The sequence below is a fragment of the Heteronotia binoei genome, chromosome 2 (genome assembly GCF_032191835.1).
Source record: "Heteronotia binoei isolate CCM8104 ecotype False Entrance Well chromosome 2, APGP_CSIRO_Hbin_v1, whole genome shotgun sequence".
Classification (NCBI taxonomy): Eukaryota; Metazoa; Chordata; class Lepidosauria; order Squamata; family Gekkonidae; genus Heteronotia; species Heteronotia binoei.
Window position 1 is genome coordinate 28,605,797 of NC_083224.1, and position 20,709 is coordinate 28,626,505.

General features: G+C 39.7%; 1 protein-coding gene across 3 annotated transcripts in view; it reads right to left on the reverse strand.

The window, feature by feature from the left end:
• Window positions 1-1,696: 1,696 nt before the first annotated feature.
• Window positions 1,697-20,709, reverse strand: part of GNAS (GNAS complex locus) — a 314,347-nt gene continuing 295,334 nt past the window's right edge. For 2 of the 3 annotated variants that reach the window (XM_060230725.1, XM_060230727.1), the window contains exons 6-12: window positions 10,418-10,472; window positions 9,850-9,923; window positions 8,711-8,769; window positions 8,291-8,411; window positions 6,954-7,084; window positions 6,306-6,373; window positions 1,697-3,515 (exon numbers count right to left, since the gene is read on the reverse strand). In XM_060230725.1, the coding sequence (XP_060086708.1) occupies window positions 3,369-3,515; window positions 6,306-6,373; window positions 6,954-7,084; window positions 8,291-8,411; window positions 8,711-8,769; window positions 9,850-9,923; window positions 10,418-10,472 (655 nt within the window). In that variant the 3' untranslated portion in view covers window positions 1,697-3,368. Of the gene's footprint in view, window positions 3,516-6,305; window positions 6,377-6,953; window positions 7,085-8,290; window positions 8,412-8,710; window positions 8,770-9,849; window positions 9,924-10,417; window positions 10,473-20,709 lie in introns of all 3 variants that reach the window. The other variant, XM_060230726.1, reaches the window with a different exon arrangement.

Sequence of the window (20,709 nt, forward strand, 5' to 3'; positions counted from 1 at the left end):
GTGACAGAAGAAAGCACGGAACTTAATAGCAAGCACTGAACGTTTCTCTCTCTCTCTCTCTCTGTGTATTAAAACTTAAAAGTCAGAGAGGAAAAAGCTGCTTAAAAAGACTTGCCTTTATCATGTCACCAAATCACGTGAGCAAGACAGACAAACGCAATACTGAGACAGGACACACACACACACACACTCTCTATCCATGCGCAGCCCAAACTGGTTTCAATGTGTGGCCACCCAATTAAAAAAAAAAAAGAGGCATTTCAAACATTTCCGTTCGTATAAAGCTTTATAGGATTTTTTTAAAGGAAAAAAAACCTGGGTGCATGTGTGTTGCATATACACACCCGCACTTCATACATACAACCACACACACTCACTTTTGTTACATACGCTTGCTTATTCGCTTCACCACAGAAAGGTGTCCTTATTATAGGAGGTGATACTTTTCTCAGATCGCACGTTACATTCCTTGCAGACAAACTGGATCTCACTGAACCTTAATTTGGTTATTGCATCATCATCATCATCCTTTTTCAGATTTGGCACAAAAAATGAAATGATTTTGGCTTTTTCAACAAAAAATTAAGGCTCACATTTTATACCCTCTTGTGTGTGAGTGTGTGTTCCTGGCACCTCTCCCTCCTGAAATCCCAACAACAGGCACTAGGCTGGAATCCTACACTGGCAAAATCTTCTGGGTCAGGTTTCACTGCCAATTCCAAATGCTGCTCCGCGCCCCCCCCCCCCCCTTTAAAAGCCCTTTTAAAACTGAATCGGTTTACCCTTAGGTACAGATTGAAACCTACAGGAGAATGGGAGGAAACTGCACAAGCACTCAGGGCTTGCTGAAGTCCTATACTGGAGACCACAAGGCCACAACTGTATATGCTGATCCCTTGCTATCAAACAGATACTGAGATGCTTGTTTTCCAAAAGGCTATCCAACTGTTTCTGTTCTAGCAGAGCAATAGAGACAGAGAGATGTGCCACCACCATCCACCAGTTCCATTTTTTTTGGCACGTCTTGGAAAGCAGACAAGAAAATTTAATTTTCTTAGTAATTAATTGCAAAAGTACCTGCCCTTTTCCCCCCTTTTTAATGCTATTGAGTCCTTGGGGGTTTTAATATGAAAATGGTCTCTGTTCCTAGTAGGAATCCTAGGCCACAACATAGCCTTGGAAATGGGACCTCGTCCTAAGAGAAACAAATTTGAATTCTTGTTTTAACCCCCCCCCCCCAAAAAAAACAATAACAATACAACTTTAAATGTGTAAAAGGCAAAAAAGGCAAGTAAAAAGGAAGTGTCACTGTATCAAGATCCAGATTTTTGTTTTGTTTTTCAGGGTGGAGCGAAGAGGTGGCTCGAGTAATATAGGCTAATACTGTTCTAAATGTGTTATTACAGCTGTAATTTTAGGACTTTGTACAAATTTGTACATGTAAGGTTTTGACACATGAAAAAGTTAACACGCTCACAGACACAACACCTAAGTATAAAATATAAAGCAGTGTAGTAGTTAGTAAATGACATGCTTTCTTATTGCTACAGTGATTTTTGCTGTTTTTTTTCCTTTTTTACTGTACCACATGTTGTTCTAAGCATATAATTTGCATAAATTATTCAAGTTTGAGAAAAAAATCTACACTTCTTCACTTTTAAACTACTTATATAGTTAATATAAAACAAAAGGAAAAAAAGGTCTAACATATCTCTTTATTAAAAGAGAAATAAAATGTCGCTTTAAACTGAAATTCAGTGGCCAAATCCAGGGACGATGCACACTTTGTCATTATGGGGGAGGTGTCTTATGCCCCTACAGAAATAGCAAAGGATGGGTGGGGAAGGTATCTGACCCAAAACATCTGGCTACCAGGCCTGTGCCAACACCTGTGCATTTATTTGCTTTCTCTTCTGTATTTCTCTCTCTTTTTTTCTTTTTTTGCAAAAAAACCCCACAACAAAATTATGAATGACAAAAAGACTAACATTTATAATTTGTAGCAAAATTTGGTTTATGTAGAAACAAGCCATGTTTTGCATTTGGATAGAGATTTAAATGAGTTAAAGCTAAAAATTAAAAAGCAGGATGCTGCAACATCTGGTCACTTGTTGTAGACCTCACTTTTTAAAGTGGTTTAAGTTTGCACAATTTGTACTTTTTTTTTTTAAACTAAACAGTATTTTCCTCCTCCTTTTATAAACCAGAAATGAAACAAAGAAACAAAAACAAAAAAAATCCCCTAAACTACAGATAAATTTTCCCTACCTTGAGCGAATGCTGCTGATAGGGGTTGACAAAGCTGTACAGCGCAATCAAACATACTTACATCTTAGCTCATTGCACAGGTACAGCCATAATCAAGGCACAAAGATCTTCTACAAGTTATTCTTTTTTTCAATAAAGTTGTACAAAATAATACATTTTACAGTCTGTACAAGAATAATAATCCAGCAGTAAAATAAAAATCGGGAAAGAAAGAGGCAAGGGGAGGGGGGGCAGGAGGGGAATGAAGAGAAGGGGACTGGGGGAGGGGGGGAGATCGTGAGGACTACCGTCCCGATAATGACTTTTCTTGTTGTTTGTTTGCTTTCTCATAGCAGACAGCATCATCAGTGGACAAACTGAAAACTGTGTGTGTGTTGTTAAAACTCTTTCTGCGATTGCAGGCCATTAAACGCCGATCATTCCACAGTGTCCATCTGAGGACCTTCCACACTCGACAACTTTCGGCAGGTAGCAGTTGCTTTTGCAGTGCCAAGGTTCTGGCTGTAGAATTGTCAGTATTTTCTGCTCAAAAGTCACATTCCGAGGCAGAAAACTGAACTAGAGCGACTTGTCCTTTCATCTTGGTCTGAGAGACTTGGCACCTTCGTCTTTTTCTGATGCAGTGAATGGATACAAAGTTGAAAATCATGGGATAATATGATTACACCCACAACAGTGCTAATTACCTAGAGTTCTTCCTCCCGTAGTATTCTTTTTTGTTTTGTTTTTTTAATATTTAACTTTAAATCCCCAAATCCGTTCAAGACGCTCCTCCATCCATCCAGGGTATTTGTTATTTCTTTATTTAATTTATTTGTTAATGACAGTGTTAAGAGAAACCCTCCCCTGCTCACACAGGAAGCGGCCCAAGGCGTCGCAAGGGCTGTCTCAAACTGTTCCAAAGGGGCAAAAAAGAAGCAAGCTTTAGTAGGGCTGCTATTTTGTCCAGCAAGGAGAAAAGGTCTGAGGGATGTAAATCAGAGGGAGATCGCAACAGTTCTCTTCCGCCCTAGGTGGGCAAGGGTATTTTTTTTTCTTTTTAATAAGGAGTAAGGAGTCCAAAAAAAAAAAAAAAAAACCAAGAGAAAAAGTGCTCTCCATCACAATAGCTCATATTGGCGAAGGTGCATCCGTTGAATAATGTCCCGACAGTCATTGAAAACCCTCCGAATGTTTTCTGTATCCACTGCGCATGTGAAGTGAGGATAGCAATAGTGCCTTCCGTCTCCACTCGCTGTGCTGATTCTCTGCAGGAACATCAAGTACACAACAGTTAGGAGCAGGACGTGGAAAGAAAAACTCTAGGGTGACTGGGAGTGAGACAGGGGCAACGAGCCTGATGTGTGTGACCTGCTGTGAACCTGCCTTATGGGGTGGGTGGGAAATGAAAAAAGTAAAGATAGTCCTCTGTGCAAGCACCAGTTGTTTCCGAATCTGGGGTGACGTCGCATCATGACGTTTTCGTGGCAGACTTTTTAATGGTGTGGTTTGCCATTGCTTTCCCCAGTTATCTGTGCTTTCCCCCCAGCAAGCTGGGTACTCATTTTACCGACCTCGGAAGGCTGAGTCAACCTCGAGTCAGCTACCTGAACCCAGCTTCCACCGGGATCGAACTCAGGTTGTGAGCAGAGCTTGGACTGCATTACTGCAGATTACCACTCCGCGCCACGGGGCTCCTGGGTGGGAAATAAGCCAAATCAAATAAATAAATGTTCCCTCTAATTCTCTCTCCTTCCCCCCGTGAGCATAGCAGTTCACATTCTGAGCAGAATATAATTGCTGTAATCTTAAAATGTGCAATGGGCACTGCACGACCCTGTGTAGCTCCAAACTGCTGCTGAGTGGGGGCGTCCTGTGTTAATGAGCAGCTGCTCACGCGCACAGCTTAGAGGAAACACTGGTAGAGAGATTCGTCCACCCTTATCTCTCGCTTATCTCTCGCAGCTGCTCACACGCACAGCTTAGAGGGAACACTGGTAGAGAGATCCGTCCACCCTTATCTCTCGCTTTCCCTTTCTCCCAGCTTCTGACACCCCTCTGAACACTAAGAGTTTGATTTTCAAGACCAAATGCAGACTATAAAATAAAGCTGCTTTGAAATAAGCTGGCAGGGAAAATTATGATAACGCTCACTATCTATAATTAACAAAAGTCAAATAATTGAAGCATTCATTGTAACATAGATAATGACTGCTATTAAACCAAGTTAGCAGAATACCACTATCCAAGTAGATAAAATACACCCCCTTTCCCTATCCACATATTCTTCTGTGTAAGTATTGGTTATTCGTACAAAACAGTGTCATGTAAGATCTAATATGCTTACAGCACAATCCTAAAGCAGTGATATTCCAGCCCAAGCCCAGATTAATGAGGTTAGACTGGAGGAACTTTACATATGATTGCATGAAGGCTTAGTACCCGCTAAAAACAATGTGGTGCCACTAACTGGGATGAAATTGTACCAACAGAACAAGACAGCCCAAGATGTTTCACAATGTTAAGTGCTTAGTCCAAAAGGCGTGCACCTATGTGCACTGCAATGTGGCAGGAGGTGCTGTGGCACAATTCCCTAATTGTACTTTTTTTTGGTTGTTTCCAAGAGGCACTGAATAGGCATGGTGAGACTCCTCCCACTGGATGGCATGTGATCTGGGCCTACGGTCCATGTGGTGGAGGGGATTTTTTCACACCTACAATTGTAGCTGGAGAAGTTCTGAAATTGAGCTCTGTGCAGGTGCCAAGCCCATCAGTGTGATGCAGAGACCACAAAGAAGTTAAAAACGACTGCCTAAAGCAACTTCTTAGGTTCTGCCAGGTTTGTCCTGGAAGCTACAGCACCTAATTTCAATTAGATGGGTATACAGCTCTAAATGGCAGAATAAGGAACAAACCGGGGGTAATTCAGAATGGCCATGGCTTAGGACAGGGAGCCCCAGCCTTGTTGAGTGCTGGTGGGAGCCAGGCCCATACTCTGGAGTGGGGGTCAGAATTTTTTTTTGGGAGGGGGGCAATGACCCCCATGGGTGAGCACTGCTCCAGCAGGGAACTTAAAAAAAAATAAATCAAAACTTTTAAAAAAATTGAAGATGAGCCTGGGGGTGGGGGTGAGGTTCCAAAATAACACTGGGCACAGTCAGAAAAGCTTCAGTCTCATTTTCTTTTTTTCTGGGTAGAAAATAAATAGGTTTAAAAATGAAAAATAAAACACAAAAGAGGGAGTGGAATGCCCCAACTCATGTAGACAAGGATGCTAGTAGAGTCATGAGGGCTGCGGGTGGGGGAGCTGTTCTGTTGGCAGCTTCCAATGCTCTCATTTCTCTCTCTGTCTTTCCCCCTGGCTCCCTTGCCCCACAAGATTTCCCAACACCCTGCCACCTCTGGTGGGAGCTAACATGCGCAGGCGGGGTGCAGACAACTGCAAAATGGCCACCATGGGAGCTGGGGCCAATCACAAAATGTTGGGAAATTTCAAGCCAAGAATCATCCCATGATGGAGGAAGCAGCTGGTGACAGACCTCCTGGGCTTTTCTGAAATGTCTCCTGTTCCAATGTGGTGGTGGCACACCAGCATTGGCTCTTTGCTTTTGAGGGGGGGGGAGGAATCAGTGGGCGCCAGGATGCATAATGGTCAGCACCGTATTAGTCATCAACTTTACAATATTCTCTTGCGCTTTTTGTTTTTTAAAGGAGCTATGGAAAAAGGCAAGGGTTCAGGCCAGGGCTGTGGCACTGGGGTTAAGTATTTGTTTTTAATCTCATCCTCATCTTAATTTTACTAATGCAAATTAATCACACAGAGCTGCAAATGTGCCCAGTGGGGAAACTGCAGTTGGGTGTGAATAGGGACGTATCAGGAAAACTGCCCTCCATGGTTGCTTTTCATCAATGAAAGAAAAGAGACACCCCCCTCCCCTTAATCATGGGTGCTTCTGGACACATCTGGGTTGCCCCCTGAGTTGACTATAAAGCAGACAAACACCATCTAAAGGGGGAAGACACACTTAATGATACAGTACCGAACATAACATACTTACAAGAAATTCATCTCTAATAAAATACTTGGCCCTTGTAACTCTAGGATCCTCACCAGGTTCCGGTGTTGCTACTCAATTTAAAAACAAACAAAAAAAAATTATGTTAACACAGGACTTCCTATTAGAACTTTACAGCTGTAAACTTTAGGGACAACGGTCAAGTTTGGCAACAATTTTTTTTTATCATGCAACAGGATCATCTAAAATATAAAACTGGAAGAATACTTGATACAAAGCATCTATGGCACTATTTTAACTTAACAAAATCTTCGCCTCATTAGAATTTCAGCTGCCTGACTGTAGCCAAAAGGGAACTGTATCAAGGAAGGAGGAGAAAACTCTGCAGACAAGTAAAACTCCCCCCCCCCCCTAAATATAAAAAAGTAAAATTATTGTGTCGCAGGTAGTAGTCTGGAGCAGGTCAGTTCTTTGCAGTTACTTTATTCCGCCTCAGTTACAACAATTCCCCCACATATTGAACATATTTAGTCATCTGAACTCAATGCTACCTACCCTTAGCAGTATAATTTATGGAATACTACCCCCTCCCCATCTCTCCCCAATAGACTTTTGGATAACTGAATAATACATTTGTGTGTGTTTGGGTTTTTTTTTAAATCCAAATGTGTAAAACATCAAACTTCCTACCATCATCTGGCGTGGTGTAACGAGCAAATTCTGGAAAGTAGTCTTCAATTTTAGATTTCCCTGCCAAAACTTTCTCTGCTAGCAAATCCTGTTTGTTCAGGAAAAGAATTACTGAAATGGTCCGTAGCCACCTAAAGAAAATAGAAGCCAAAATATTGGTAGATACATGGCAAAGTAGACAAAGGGGTATGAAATCACTATAGGTCTGGAAACAACGTCTGTGCACTAAGAGCCAGGTATCCCAAATTAAAAATCTTGCTTGCTTTCAAGAACATCTCATTAGCATCATTTATATATGCAAAAGCCAATTGCAAGACGATCTGCAGATATCTAAACCTGTGCGGATTGGGGACACTGACTAAAAACTACACTAGGGCTTGGAGAGGACCACGACACCACTGCTACTGTGGCTGGGCTCAAAGGCAGGTGGTGAGGCCTGGAGCTGCACTGGGTTTGGTGATGGAGGGGGAGATGTGATCCCCCCCCCACGAGTCTATTCTAACAGCTGAGATGGTCAAATTTGAGGATACTTATATCCAATGATAGAAATTATGAACGAGCAAGGCAAGTCTTTCTACGAACTGGAAAAATGCCCCATGTTTGCAGAAAAAAATGTTAAATCTAAAAAAAGGGAAACAAAACACTGAAGGGTTGAAAAAACCCCAAATCATCAAATGAGTGCCTGCAAAGTCTCCTGGGGGTTGCCAGCTCCAGGTTGGGAAATTCTTGGCGATTCTGAGGAGGAGTCTGGGGAGGTGAGGGCCCACACCTAGACACTGTGCCATGGGAGGCAGATAAAAGGTGGGTTGGTGAATGGCAGGCTGAGAAGGTGAGAATGAGGCAGGGAAGGGAGAGAAGAGGATAAAGGGATTGCCAGGAGGACAGAAAGAGTAAATAGTGTGGTGTGGATACTGGAGAAAGGGAGCTGCTCCCCACAAGTCCTTGAGGGATTGCTACCATGGAAACGGGCCTGGCCCAGTGTTTGGCACCACACAACTGTGCCACAGTTTTCCTAGGCAGAGGTTACCAGGGTCAGAAGGAAAGCTGATGATAGGGGGCAGATAAATTTAGGTTGGCTGTTGGGTGAGAAGGAGAAAAGGAAGCAGGAAAAGGGGGAGAGGTTATGGGGGCTTTCAGAAAAGGGAAAGAGAAAATAGTGGGAGAGGGGGAATGAGATTCCAACTGCAAGTCCTTGTAGGTTCCTGCTTGTAAGCCTCCATTTCCCTAATATTTAGGCTCCTTTATTTTAAATTAGCACTTCCATATTCTTGGTGAAGTCAATCTTATACAACATTATTAATTAATAACACAAGTGATCAACTTTTAACGGGACTGACCTGTTGTTCCAGATGCTCTTGAAAAGGTTTAACGCTTCTTGAAGCCGGTTGGTCTGATTGTCTTCTCGTATAACCATGTTGTAGCTACTGCTGGCCACCACAAATATGATAGCAGTCACATCTGGAGAAAAACAGGAGAAAAAAACCAACCCCAGTAATGATGGCAGCCCTTGCAAGGGCAGAAAAATAGAATACAAACTTTGTCAATAAACTCAAATAAAACAAACAAGAATGTTGGTGCAGTCACAGCCTTGGTGATGACAAAGTCTAATACACAGATATGATTACGAAGACAAACCTCAGATAACTGGCTGCAAATCACAGAAACAATTTTATCTCCTGCACTGGTAGTACATACAAACTACACTAGAAAACAAAGTAGTTGTTATCTTGCAAAATGAATGCATTTTTCTAGCTTACCATTAAAACACTGGATCCATTTTCGGCGTTCGTCTCGCTGCCCACCAACATCAAACATGCTAAAAAAGAACATCCAGGCAGAATTAGGAAAAACCACACAGGCCTCAATTACTAGTATGTAGGCCTTGACAAGACATGCTCCATTTATTTAATTCATATTCTACCTTTTTCACTGAGACTGAGGGTGGATTGCATAGAATAAACCAGTGTAATAAACAGCAGTTCTAATAAGCAACACAATAATGACTAGGATTACAAAACTTCGAAATGCAAAATTTTACGAGTTGTGAAAAAAAGGGTGGATGGTTACGAAAGCCAGAGATTTCACTTTTGTCTGATAATCTGAAAAGAATGGAGTCCTGCAATAAACTTAATTTCAACCTAGCAAAATCAAACTAATAAAAACTAAGTTATTGATATGACGGATGTATAAAGAAGGCACCAGCCAATTCTCCTGACTGTCCTTTAAAAAGTAAAACAAAAGTTCTTTGAATTGGAAAAACCACGAAAAAAATTTCAACAAAGCCTAGAACAGGGGTGGCCAAACTTGCTTAACGTAAGAGCCACATAAAATAAACATCAGATGTTTGAGAGCCATGAGACATGAACATCAGATGTAGGTAGGTAGGAAGGAAGGCAAATAGATGGGGGAAAGAGAGGTGTAAAGAAAGCAGCTTTAACTATGAATGCATTCTCCAAGCTGCCAACTGGCTTGGCTTGGAGAAGAGATTTATAGAGAGAAATGCCTTCTCCAAGCCTGCCAATGGGGTGGGGGGTGGGGAGCTTCAAGAGCCACACAATAAGTGAGAAAGAGCCACATGTGGCTCCTGAGCCACAGTTTGGCCGCACCTGGCCTAGAACCTTATACAGCAAACTTGAAGTTACCCCTAGTATACAAGTAACATAACATCAAAAGTAACAATGAGTCAATTCAGAGCAACAACTGAAACAATAAAAAATCCACATATCAGTCTCTCTCATCTGGCTCTATCCAAAACAGCTGACAAATAGCAGCCCTATTTTACTTCCATGTGGTTAAGAGCAAGACATCGCATGAACACCATGGTTATGTATTCTGGCCCTCTAAATTAATTTAACCCCAGTCTGAACATTAAGCACCACTTATTAGAGATACTCACTGAAAGTTTACTTTGTCGACCTGAAACTTGGTTTCAAATATTCCTGATGTCAGAACTCTGCATCTAAGAAGATCCTAAAGACAAAACAAAACAGCAAAACAGTGCTTGACCTGAAGACAACAGAGGAATGGGGGACTAAGGAGTGCGCTTGTTGCAAGGTTTCAGTAGGGACAAGTGGAAGCAGTGCAGCTGAAATGTCAATCCACAAATATGTTGTACGTCTGAGGTATGTGTTTTGTGATAGTGTGTATGAAAGAAAGAAGAGGGAAATTGTCACACGGAACGTACTGTACTTACATACAAAAGTCTCCACTGGGTAAGTTTGCATTTTTCAGTAAGTTGCTATAAAACAAACAGCCCCCTAAACTGTGGTTTTAAATTTTTAAAATGGATTTTATGTATTCTATCTGTATTGTAAGCTGTCTTGAGCGCCATACAGGAGAAAAGTGGCTAATAAATGTTAAATATTAATAAGTAGAATATAAACGAACAACTGTAAAGAAGACCGCCACAGAAAAGTGAAAGAGGAAAGCGCCACCTCGTTTTCTTAAAAGGCATTTTTACTCACCTGATCAGATGGTGTGTATTCATTTTGCTTGACTATGTCGATCTTGTCTAGAAAACTGAAAGAAAAAGGGATCTTCATTTGTCAAATTGTTCAACTGCAATCGCTTAAAAAAAATTATAACCTGAACATGACATTTTGGAAGCATTTTTAATTGCGATCGAACACTTTTAAAATTGCTTTTGATATTTTGCATTTGGTTTTTCTGCACACTGAGGAAAGCTTACGTTATTTAACAAGTGCGCTGTGAAAGTTAGAAGAACGTGCATTTATTGTTGCCATCCAGCAGAGGGCTAAAAACATGGCTTCATCACAGAACTCTACAGAAATAACAAGGTTGGCTTTATTTATTGTTAATCGATAATTCAACATCCAATAATAATATCAATTCATCATAAAGATACGTGACTCAGAAAAAATTATTAGGATACTTCCTCATGATATCGCAGGATGAAATTAACACACAGGCAGAGCTGCCTTATACAGAGTTAGTCCTTTTGTCTGTTAGCATAACAGAAGAACAGCCCTGCTGGTTCAGACCAGTGGACCATCTAGTCCACCATCCTGTCTCACACAGTGGCCAACCAGTTCCTCTGGACAGCCAACAACAGGGCACAGAGGCTGAGGCCTTTTTTTGATGTTGCCTTCTGGAATTTAGAGGTTGGCTGCCTCTGACTGTGGAGATTCCCCTCAGTCACCATGGCTAGTAGTCACTCACAGACTTATGTTCCTATCAATGGGACTGGATCTGTGTGTTTTTTGAGGGGGGGGGCAAAATTGAAAAATGACACCCCCCTTATGGGCCCATAGAATAGAATGGACTCCATACCCAATTTGGCACCCCCCCTCCAATGGTGCCTGGGGCAAGCGTCCCCTCTGCTCCCCCCTAGATCCGATCCTGCCTATCAAAGCCAGCCTTGTCTGCTCTGAAAGGCGAGGGGCACTCTCCAGAGTCTCAGGTTGGGGGTCTCTCTCATCACCAGCTGCCTGATTCCTTCAGTTGGAGATGCCAAGGCTGGCAGCCCATAAACACTCTACCTTTGAGCCCCTAAATGAGGATGCCAATATGAGACTGAAAGACTCCAATGGCTTTTTTTTTAAAAAAAATCTTGAGTATATGGCATTTATACATTTTGCCTTTCAAAGCAAGAATTTAAAACAGTACCACAATATAGTTAAGGCATTCCCATGGTAGCTGAATAGTACACGCATAACTTGTCAGGCTGGTTATTTTAAAAAACTACAGTCAAAACTGAGGACCTGATGTTTACATAAGAACAAAAAGCCACAATAAGAACATTAAGAAGAGCCCTGCTGGATCAGATCAGTGGTCTGGACTTCCGGTGTGAGTTTCCAACAGAGCTGACGCCCTCTGGATGAGGGGGAAACTTAATCCTTTGTTCAGGGTAGTAAAGAGCCTTTTTCGGTTCTCTGCCTGCATTTCTCAGTTAGAGATTTGCCCAAGATTTATTTATTTATTTATTTATTTGGGATTTATATCCCGCCCTTCCCACAAGTGGCTCAGGGCGGCTTCCAGTGATAGATCCAACAAAATTACAGTATTTAAACATATAAAGGGATCAGCATTTAAAACAAATAAAAACAGATAAAAAAAAGATGACGCCAGAAATTCTTGGAGCCGTTGATCTCAGCTAAAGATTGATAACGGAGGTTGTCTTTCTGAGGCTTTGTAGAGTCGGCAAGGAAGAGGAGCATCGTCCAGCATCTACAAAGGATTAAGAGCCATTCAACTGGCTTAAGCATGTTTGGATCTCACTCTCTTTTGGGACTGATAAGCATTTGAAAGACCAGGAAGACCGGAGTTTAAAGAACATAGCCGCTAAGGTACTTTGATTGTTATCTACCACTCCAGGACATTTCTAAGCTAATTTAAATAACAGTAGAAGGTGGAAAAGCCTGAACAGGAACGAAAGTAAGGGGGAGAGGAGAGACTGTGTAATTTGGACTGTTAATTTAAAGGTATTGATAGAATTTGGGAAAGAAGAAAATTGTTGCGAATAGCTGTGGTCAATGAAGTAGGCTTCCGTGTTTTGGCTCTGTTCTTGCAATCAACATAACAAGCATTCAAAGACTGCGATATTTGGAGAATGAGAGCTGAGCTTAGTGATCCAGGAAGTGAAAGCTGAAGGTGCACTGACAGCCAATGTAACAAGGATTACAAAGATCGCGATAGTTGGAGAACGTGAACCAGGAAGCAAAAGCTGAAGGAGAGAAGACCAAGAAGAAGGTCCTGGCTAGGAATTTTTAACCATAGAGAAAGTACGATCGCCATTTTGAAAGAGGGAAAATTGCCCAAAACTGTTAAAAATCAATATCTCAGCCCAGAAAGGTAGGAGAAAGAGGAAATTAGTCTTATTTTAAACAGCAAGTTCTAAGCTACTGGATTTGGTGCTGAATTTAGATTTGGAGAACTCTGAGTTTTGGGGGGTTTTTTATGTCAGAAGGAAGATTAACTCGTGTAAGGTCTCATTCTTTGGACAAAATGCAAAGCCAGTTTAATACCATGGAAGCCAGGATTATGAAGGGCGTGGAGAAGATGATAACAGCCAGTAAAAAAGAACTTAAAAAGGATATTGGAGATTTTAGAAAAGAAGTTGAAGATTTTAAAGATGAACTAGGTATGGTTAAAAACAGGGTCAAAGAGGTTGAAGAGAAAGTTGATATACATGCTTCCACCTTACTAAAACTTCAAGAGAAGGTAACAATCCATGACTGCAGATTAATGGAAACTCAAGTGCGTCTGAGAGGAATTCCTGAAGGGGAGGAAACGGATTTAATGGACTATATGGTGAAAATTATTGCTGATTATTTAGAGGAAGATCCTGAAAAATTTAGAAATATGTTGGACAGTTAATTCATCATATGCAAAAGACAAAGGCCTACCAAGAGACATAGTTATAAGACTAAGGTCCAAGGATATGGCAGGGAAAATTCTAAATAAAAGTTTTCAAAAAGCCCTAACAATAGAAGAGAGTAGAGTCAAAATAATGAAAGAGCTGCCAAGACAAGTGATAAACCACAGGAAGAAATATAAGAGATTAACAGAGAAGTTGCGTGCAGAGGGCATAAGATACAGATGGATACTACTCGAGGATGTGGTCTCTGAACAACGTGGAAGAAGGGTTACAATAAGGAATGAGCAAGAGATGTATAGCCTTTTTGAAGAGAATAAAGACTCTGCATCATAATGGAGTACAAGTCATTATCTTGGAATATAAATGGACTAAATTCACCACAAAAATGAAAAGCAACATTTCATTGGATTAAAAAGCAAAAATGTAATATAATTTGTTTACAGGAAGTTCATATACAACAAAAGGATTATAAATTTTTGTGGAATAAACAATTGGGATTGGAATTTTTTTCACTGGCGGATCAAAAGAAAAGGGGTATGGTCTTTTATATTAAGGAACAATTAAAACCAAAATTGATATTTAAAGATAAAGATGGAAGATATATAGCAGTGGAAGTGATGATGGATGCAAAAAAAAAAAAAAACGTTACTAGGATTATATGCGCCCAATGGAGCGAAAGATATTTTTTTAAAAGACATTAATTGACAGTTGGACGAAATGTCATATGACCAGATCCTGATGATGGGTGATTTTAATGGAACAATACAAAATAATATAGATAGATCGAGCCAAAAGAGGAATGATAAAGAAGGAAGACTGCCAAAATCTTTTTTTGAGCTGGTTAAACAAGAAAATTTGGAAGATATCTGGAGAAAATTTAATCCTGAATTAAGAGACTATACCTTCTTTTCAGCAAGACATAATTCTTTTTCCAGAATAGATATGCTATGGGGCTCCAAAAGCTTGGGCCTCATAACCAAAAAAGTGGAGATTCTACCAAAGGTTTGTGCAGATCATAACCCAATATGTTGGATTACAAAATTGCAAAAGAAAACAAGGAGATGGAGAATAAATGAGGACCCACTATAAGATAAAGATATTGTGACCTTTCTAGAAAAGGAAACTGCAGCGTTCTTTCAAATAAATGACACTGATAATATAGAATTCCAGAAAGTTTGGGACTCTTATAAAGCAGTTATGAGAGGACTATAATCACATTGAATAATAAAAATAAGAGAGCCAAAGAAAAGCAGTTGTTAGATCTACAAAATGAAATAAAGAAAAAAGAAGGGGAATTAAGAAAAAGACCAGGAAAAAAGAAATTAATAAAGGAAATTACAATACTACAATCCCAAGTAAGACATTTGTTGAATAAAGAATTAGAATGGAATTTAAAAAGTTTGCAACAGAAATCATTTGAAGGTGCGAACAAACCCGGGAAGTATTTAGCCTGGCAACTGAAGAAAAAAAAGAAAATAAAATCATCAACAAAATTGTGGCAAATGGAAAAGAGATAGTGGATCAAGAAGGTATTAAAAGAGAATTTTTTAAATATTATGCAAATTTATTTAAAGGCGTGAAAATAAAAAAAGAAAAAATGGAAGAGTATCTACGAAATACCAAGATAGCACCCCTGACTGAATATATGAAAAAGAGAGCCAGTTTGGTGTAGTGGTTAAGTGTGCAGACTCTTATCTGGGAGAACCGGGTTTGATTCCCCACTCCTCCACTTGCACCTGCTAGAATGGCCTTGGGTCAGCCATAGCTCTGGCAGGGGTTGTCCTTGAAAGGGCAGCTGCTGTGAGAGCCCTCTCCAGCCCCACCCACCTCACAGGGTGTCTGTTGTGGGGGAGGAAAGTAAAAAAGATTGTGAGCTGCTCTGAGACTCTTCGGAGTGGAGGGCGGGATATAAATCCAATTTTGAATGACCCAATAGAAAAAATTGAAATTGAAGCAGCAATAAATGTAATAAAAGTAGGTAAGGCTCCCAGGCCGGATGGATATACAACTAAATTTTATAAAACTCTTAAAGATGAGATAGTACCAAAATTGCAAAAATTGTTGAATACGATAAGAATAAAAGGGAAAATTCCAAATACCTGGAAAGAAGCTGTAATTTCGTTGATCCCCAAGGAAGACAGAGATGTCACAAATGTAAAGAACTATAGACCAATTTCATTACTAAATAATGACTATAAGATTTACACAAGAATCTTGGCAGAACGACTTAAGCAATATCTGATTAACTTTATAAAGGAAGACCAAGCGGGTTTTCTCCCTAAAAGGCAAATAAGAGACAATGTAAGATCTGTTGTAAATATTGTAGAATATTATGAGAAACACCCAGAAAAAGAGGCGGCATTATTTTTTGTGGATGCAGAAAAAGCCTTTGATAATTTGAACTGGGACTTTATGTTTGCAGTAATGGAAAAAATAAATCTGGGGGAACATTTTATAAGAATGACGAAAGCAATATATACGGATCAATATGCAAAATTGTGTATAAATGCAGACCTTACAAAAGAAATGAAGGTGAGCAAAGGTACAAGACAAGGATGTCCGCTTTCACCATTGTTGTTTATAATGACTCTTGAAATTTTGTTAAGGCAAATACAAGATGACAAAGAAATAGAAGGACTGAAAATTAGAGATTTTTCTTATAAGTATAAAGCATTTGCAGATGACATTGTGTTCATAACTGAGAACCCGATTCAAGTGGTACCTTTGTTGATAGCTAAGATAAAAGAATATGGAGAAATGGCAGGACTATATATAAATAAAGAGAAGTCGAAATTCCTATGTAAAAATATGCAACCAAATAGAAAGAATTGCAGATTTTGACGGGATGTGAAGTTACTCCTAAAGTTAAATATCTAGGTCTAGAAATAACCATGAAGAATATCGACTTGTACAAAAATAATTATGAAAAGTTATGGTGCAAGATGGACAAAGATATGATGAAATGGAATAGACTTAATTTGTCATTGCTGGGTAGGATTGCTGCAATCAAGATGAATATTTTGCCAAGAATAATGTATTTGTTCCAAACTATTCCGATTGTGAAAGATAGCAAACAATTCAATACATGGTAAAGGAAGATCTCTGATTTTGTATGGGCTGGGAAGAAACCAAGGATTAAGATGAAAATTTTAACAGATGCAAAGGAGAGGGGAGGCTTTCAACTTTTAGACTTAAGACTGTACCATGATGCGGTTTGTTTGACATGGATAAAGGATTGGATAATGCTGTTAAATAAAAAACTTTTATTGTTAGAAGCTCATGGGAACAAATTCGGCTGGCATGCTTATATGTATTATGGGAAAATAAGATGGTCTTTTTTCTCACCACTATATTAGAAATAATTTACTAAATACATGGATAAAATATAAGAAATATGGTGATGAAAGAAAGCCACTTTGGATAGTGCCAGCAGAAGTAATAAAAATAACAGCTGAATCTAATGAAGAGAGAGGGATGTCATATAACCAACTGTTAAAGATTCAAGGTGATAAAGCTGAATTAAAATCAGCAGAAGAGTTAAATAACAAGTATGACTGGTTTCAAATGCAACAAATAAAAAGCTTGATGGAAAATGATATTAAATCTTTTGGAATTAGACATGAGCAAATGGAATTGGAAAGGGTTCTGCTTGGAGATAATGAAAAATTAATATCGAAAGTATATAAATTATTGTTGAAATGGTCTACAGAAGAAGAAGTAGTAAAATCTCAAATGATTAAATGGGCAATTAATGTAAACAAGGAAATAAAATGGATACATGGGAGTATCTTTGGAAGAATTCGATGAAAATATCAACATGTCAGAGTATTAAAGAGAACTGTTTCAAGATGATGTACAGGTGGTATATGACTCCGAAAAAACTGGCAAAGATGAGTAAAAAGATGTTGGATAGATGTTGGAAATGCAAGAAACATGAAGGTTCTTTTTATCATATGTGGTGGACTTGTGAAAAAGCAAAAAAGTTTTGGCAGATGATACAACAAGAAATATCTAAAATTTTGGGATATGACTTTAAGAAAGTTGCAGAGATTTTTCTGTTGGGATTACAAATGGAAAAATTTCCAAAAGAAGATAGAACTCTAATTTGGTACTTGCTCTCAGCTGCTAGGACACTGTATGCGCAGTTGTGGAAGCAAGAAAAAATACCAGAGAAATGGGATTGGATCGTGAAAGTTTTATCGTGGAGTGAGATGGACAAACTAACAAGAATTTTAAGAGACTATGATTTGGAAGTGTTTAAAAGGGAGTGGAAGAAATTCAGAGGATATATAGAGAAAGAGTGGAATGTAAAAAGATGTTGGACAATTTTTTAATAATGAGTATGAGAAAAGGGAGAAACTGAACTTTGATTGGTTAAGGGTACCTTTATAAGTGAACTTAAGTATATAACTTCGGCGGGAGTCTAGTAACGGAGGGAGGGGGGATTGTAAAATATCATATGGGTTAGGGATAGTAATGATATAAACATTGTTCCCATATGTTATTAATAAAATTGTTTAAACAAAAAAAAAAAGATCAGTGGTCCATCTAGTCCAGTATCCTGTCTCAGAGTGGCTAATCAATTCCTCTGGACAGCCAACAACAGGGGCTGAGACCTTCCCCTGACGTTGCCTCCTGGCTGTGGTATTCAGAGGTTTAGTGTGTCTCAATACGGAGGTTCCCCTCAACCACCATGGCTAGTAGCCACCAACAGATGTATCCTCCATGAATCTATCTAATCCCCTAGCACACACAGTACTGTCAGCTTTGGGTTGGGAAATACCTAGAGATTTTGGGAATGGAGCCTGGGGAGGGACCTCAGTGGCCCAACCCACCAAAGCAGCCATTTTCTCCAGGGGAACTGAGCTCTGTTACCTGGAAATCAGTTGTGATCCTGGGAGATCTCCAGGCACCACTTGAAAGCCTGGTAACCCTAAGAACACAGCAAGCAAAACCACACACGGAACAGAATGCTGGACTTGAGAGTTCTGCAGCTCTTTTACATGCCTGAATCAGCTTTGGGAGGCTTTCTAGTAGTGGCCACAACTGTACATGGATTAAGAACACACTCTTCATTTACTAATGCAGATATAACAGGAGCTGGCCTCAGTAACTCATTCACTAAGGTGCCAAGATTGGCTGAGAGATTCTGGAAATTGGACATTTTATGAGAGACTAAAAATGGGACATTTTAATGCCTTTGCGGGCAAAACATGAACCCTACCTTGCAAATGAAGGCAAACGTTAACGCAGAATTTTCAGGTTATGGGACTTCCCTCCTCCATGTACGTCAACAATCCTGGCTTTGAGGAAGGGGAATTTCCAGTGACAGTCAGGAAAGTACAACACATAAAATCGAACTGAGGGCTATATATGGTTTCCACTTTATACACATTAACAAACCTGAGTGTTGGATTTCCAGTGTCAACCAGGAACTGACCTTACTATTGAGTGTTGTATTTATAATCGTAATATATCATGATTACCTAATGCAAATATTTGTCTGCAATATATTCATATTTACAATTTCCTGCCTATGTTTTGACATTCCATCTATGAAAGCTGGGCAAACAAAAAAATAAGTAAATAAAAATAAAAAAGAACAGTTAAAATGATGAAGGAGGCACCTTATTATGAGGTAACGGCTTAAGCAGTCAGGAATTTACAGTTTAAGAAAACTGATATAGGCAGGGATTTATCTCTTTTAAAACATTTACATATTGATTTATCCCCTCAATCAAACTCAAGGTGGCTAAATGAAACACCAGGTTGCAAGGACACAAAACATAACATTCCAATTAACAAGGTTAAAAATGTACATTAGAAATGCCCATAATTTTAAAACGTTACAAATTTAAAGTTCACAGAATTAAAAAGTCAACCAAATCTGCCAAAACTGTTTATCCTCCACCAATAAGTAAAATATGAGTAAAACTGTCACTTGCCTTCCTAAATGTATCTAAAAAGCATCCTCACACCCACCCACTCTGGTAGGCCACTTCAAAGGACTGAGCCCATCATGGGAAAAGCCTGTAACCTACCTATAGGCATATGGACTGTCCTAAGGAAAGGCGGCAATATTGTGTGAAGAATGTAGCATGAGATTATACTGGGATATGCAATTCAGTAAATATGGATGTTGTAGGTCACAAAGGGCTTTAAAAGTAACAACTGGTACTTGGACTGGGCCTAGAGGTAAACAGAAAACCAGTGCAGCACCTGGAGTTATATGTTCCAAGAGGCTGACCCCAGACAAGCATCTTGCTTCACATTTTGTAATCACTGAAGCTTCTGAGATGTCTTCAAAAGCAGCTCCACATACAGAACCTAGTAGTGTGCATCAGCATAGGGAGACTGGCCTGAGTCTAAATAAGGGGCCATCTTACAAGCCAGTGGTACTCCTAGTAAGAGCAGGGACCTGTGTATCCATCAGCAAGGCTGGGTCCATCCCCAGTTTCTATTTTTAAAAAGTTTAATCCAAGGTAAATCTGGCAGCCATCCTGGCTTCCCAGCTACCATATTCACTCCCATCTTGTCCGGATCAAGCTTCAGTTTGTTCACCCTAAACGTTTTGATCACTGCCTCAAAACCTTCATGGGTGCCTCTGGAGTGTTAGACAACATCATACAAAAGTTGGGTGTCATTGGTACACTGGCAACAGTCTACTTCAAAGCATTTATAAAATAAATAATGTGGAGAATGTGAAAATATAGCCAAAGTTTTTGGTAGCGCATTTATCTTAAACAAGCAGTCAGAAGAAGTACTTCACACATGGCACAATCAGCCTATGGAACCCATTGCCACAAGTCATTATGATAGCCAGTAACATTGTTTTTTAAAAAAGACAATTACGAATGAGTACTGTGCATATGCTTTTGGTTGAGGAAAGCGGGTGTCCTTACCCTATTGCTTATACCATCTGTTTGCCCTCCCCTACAGTGACTATCATTTTACCATCCTATTATATCTCAGGCTGATATACAGTATGTCACAGAAGTGAGTACACCCTCTCATAATTTGTAAATATTTAAGCATATCTTTTCATGTGACAACACTGAAGAAATGACACTTGGCAACAATGTAAAGTAGTGAGTCTACAGCTTGTATAACAGTGTAAATGTGCTGTCCCCTCAAAATTACGCAACATATAGCCATTAATGTCTAAACTGCTGGCAACAAAAGTGAATACACCCCTAAGTGATAATGTCCAAACGGGGCCCAAAGTGTCAATATTTTGTGTGGCCACCATTTTTTTCCAGCACTGCCTTAACCCTCTTTGGCATAGAGTTCACCAGAGCTTCACAGGTTGCCACTGGAGTCCTCTTCCACTCCTCCATGATGACATCATGTAGCTGGTGGATGTTAAAGACCTTGCACACCTCCACCTTCTGTTCCAGGATGCCCCACAGATGCTCAATA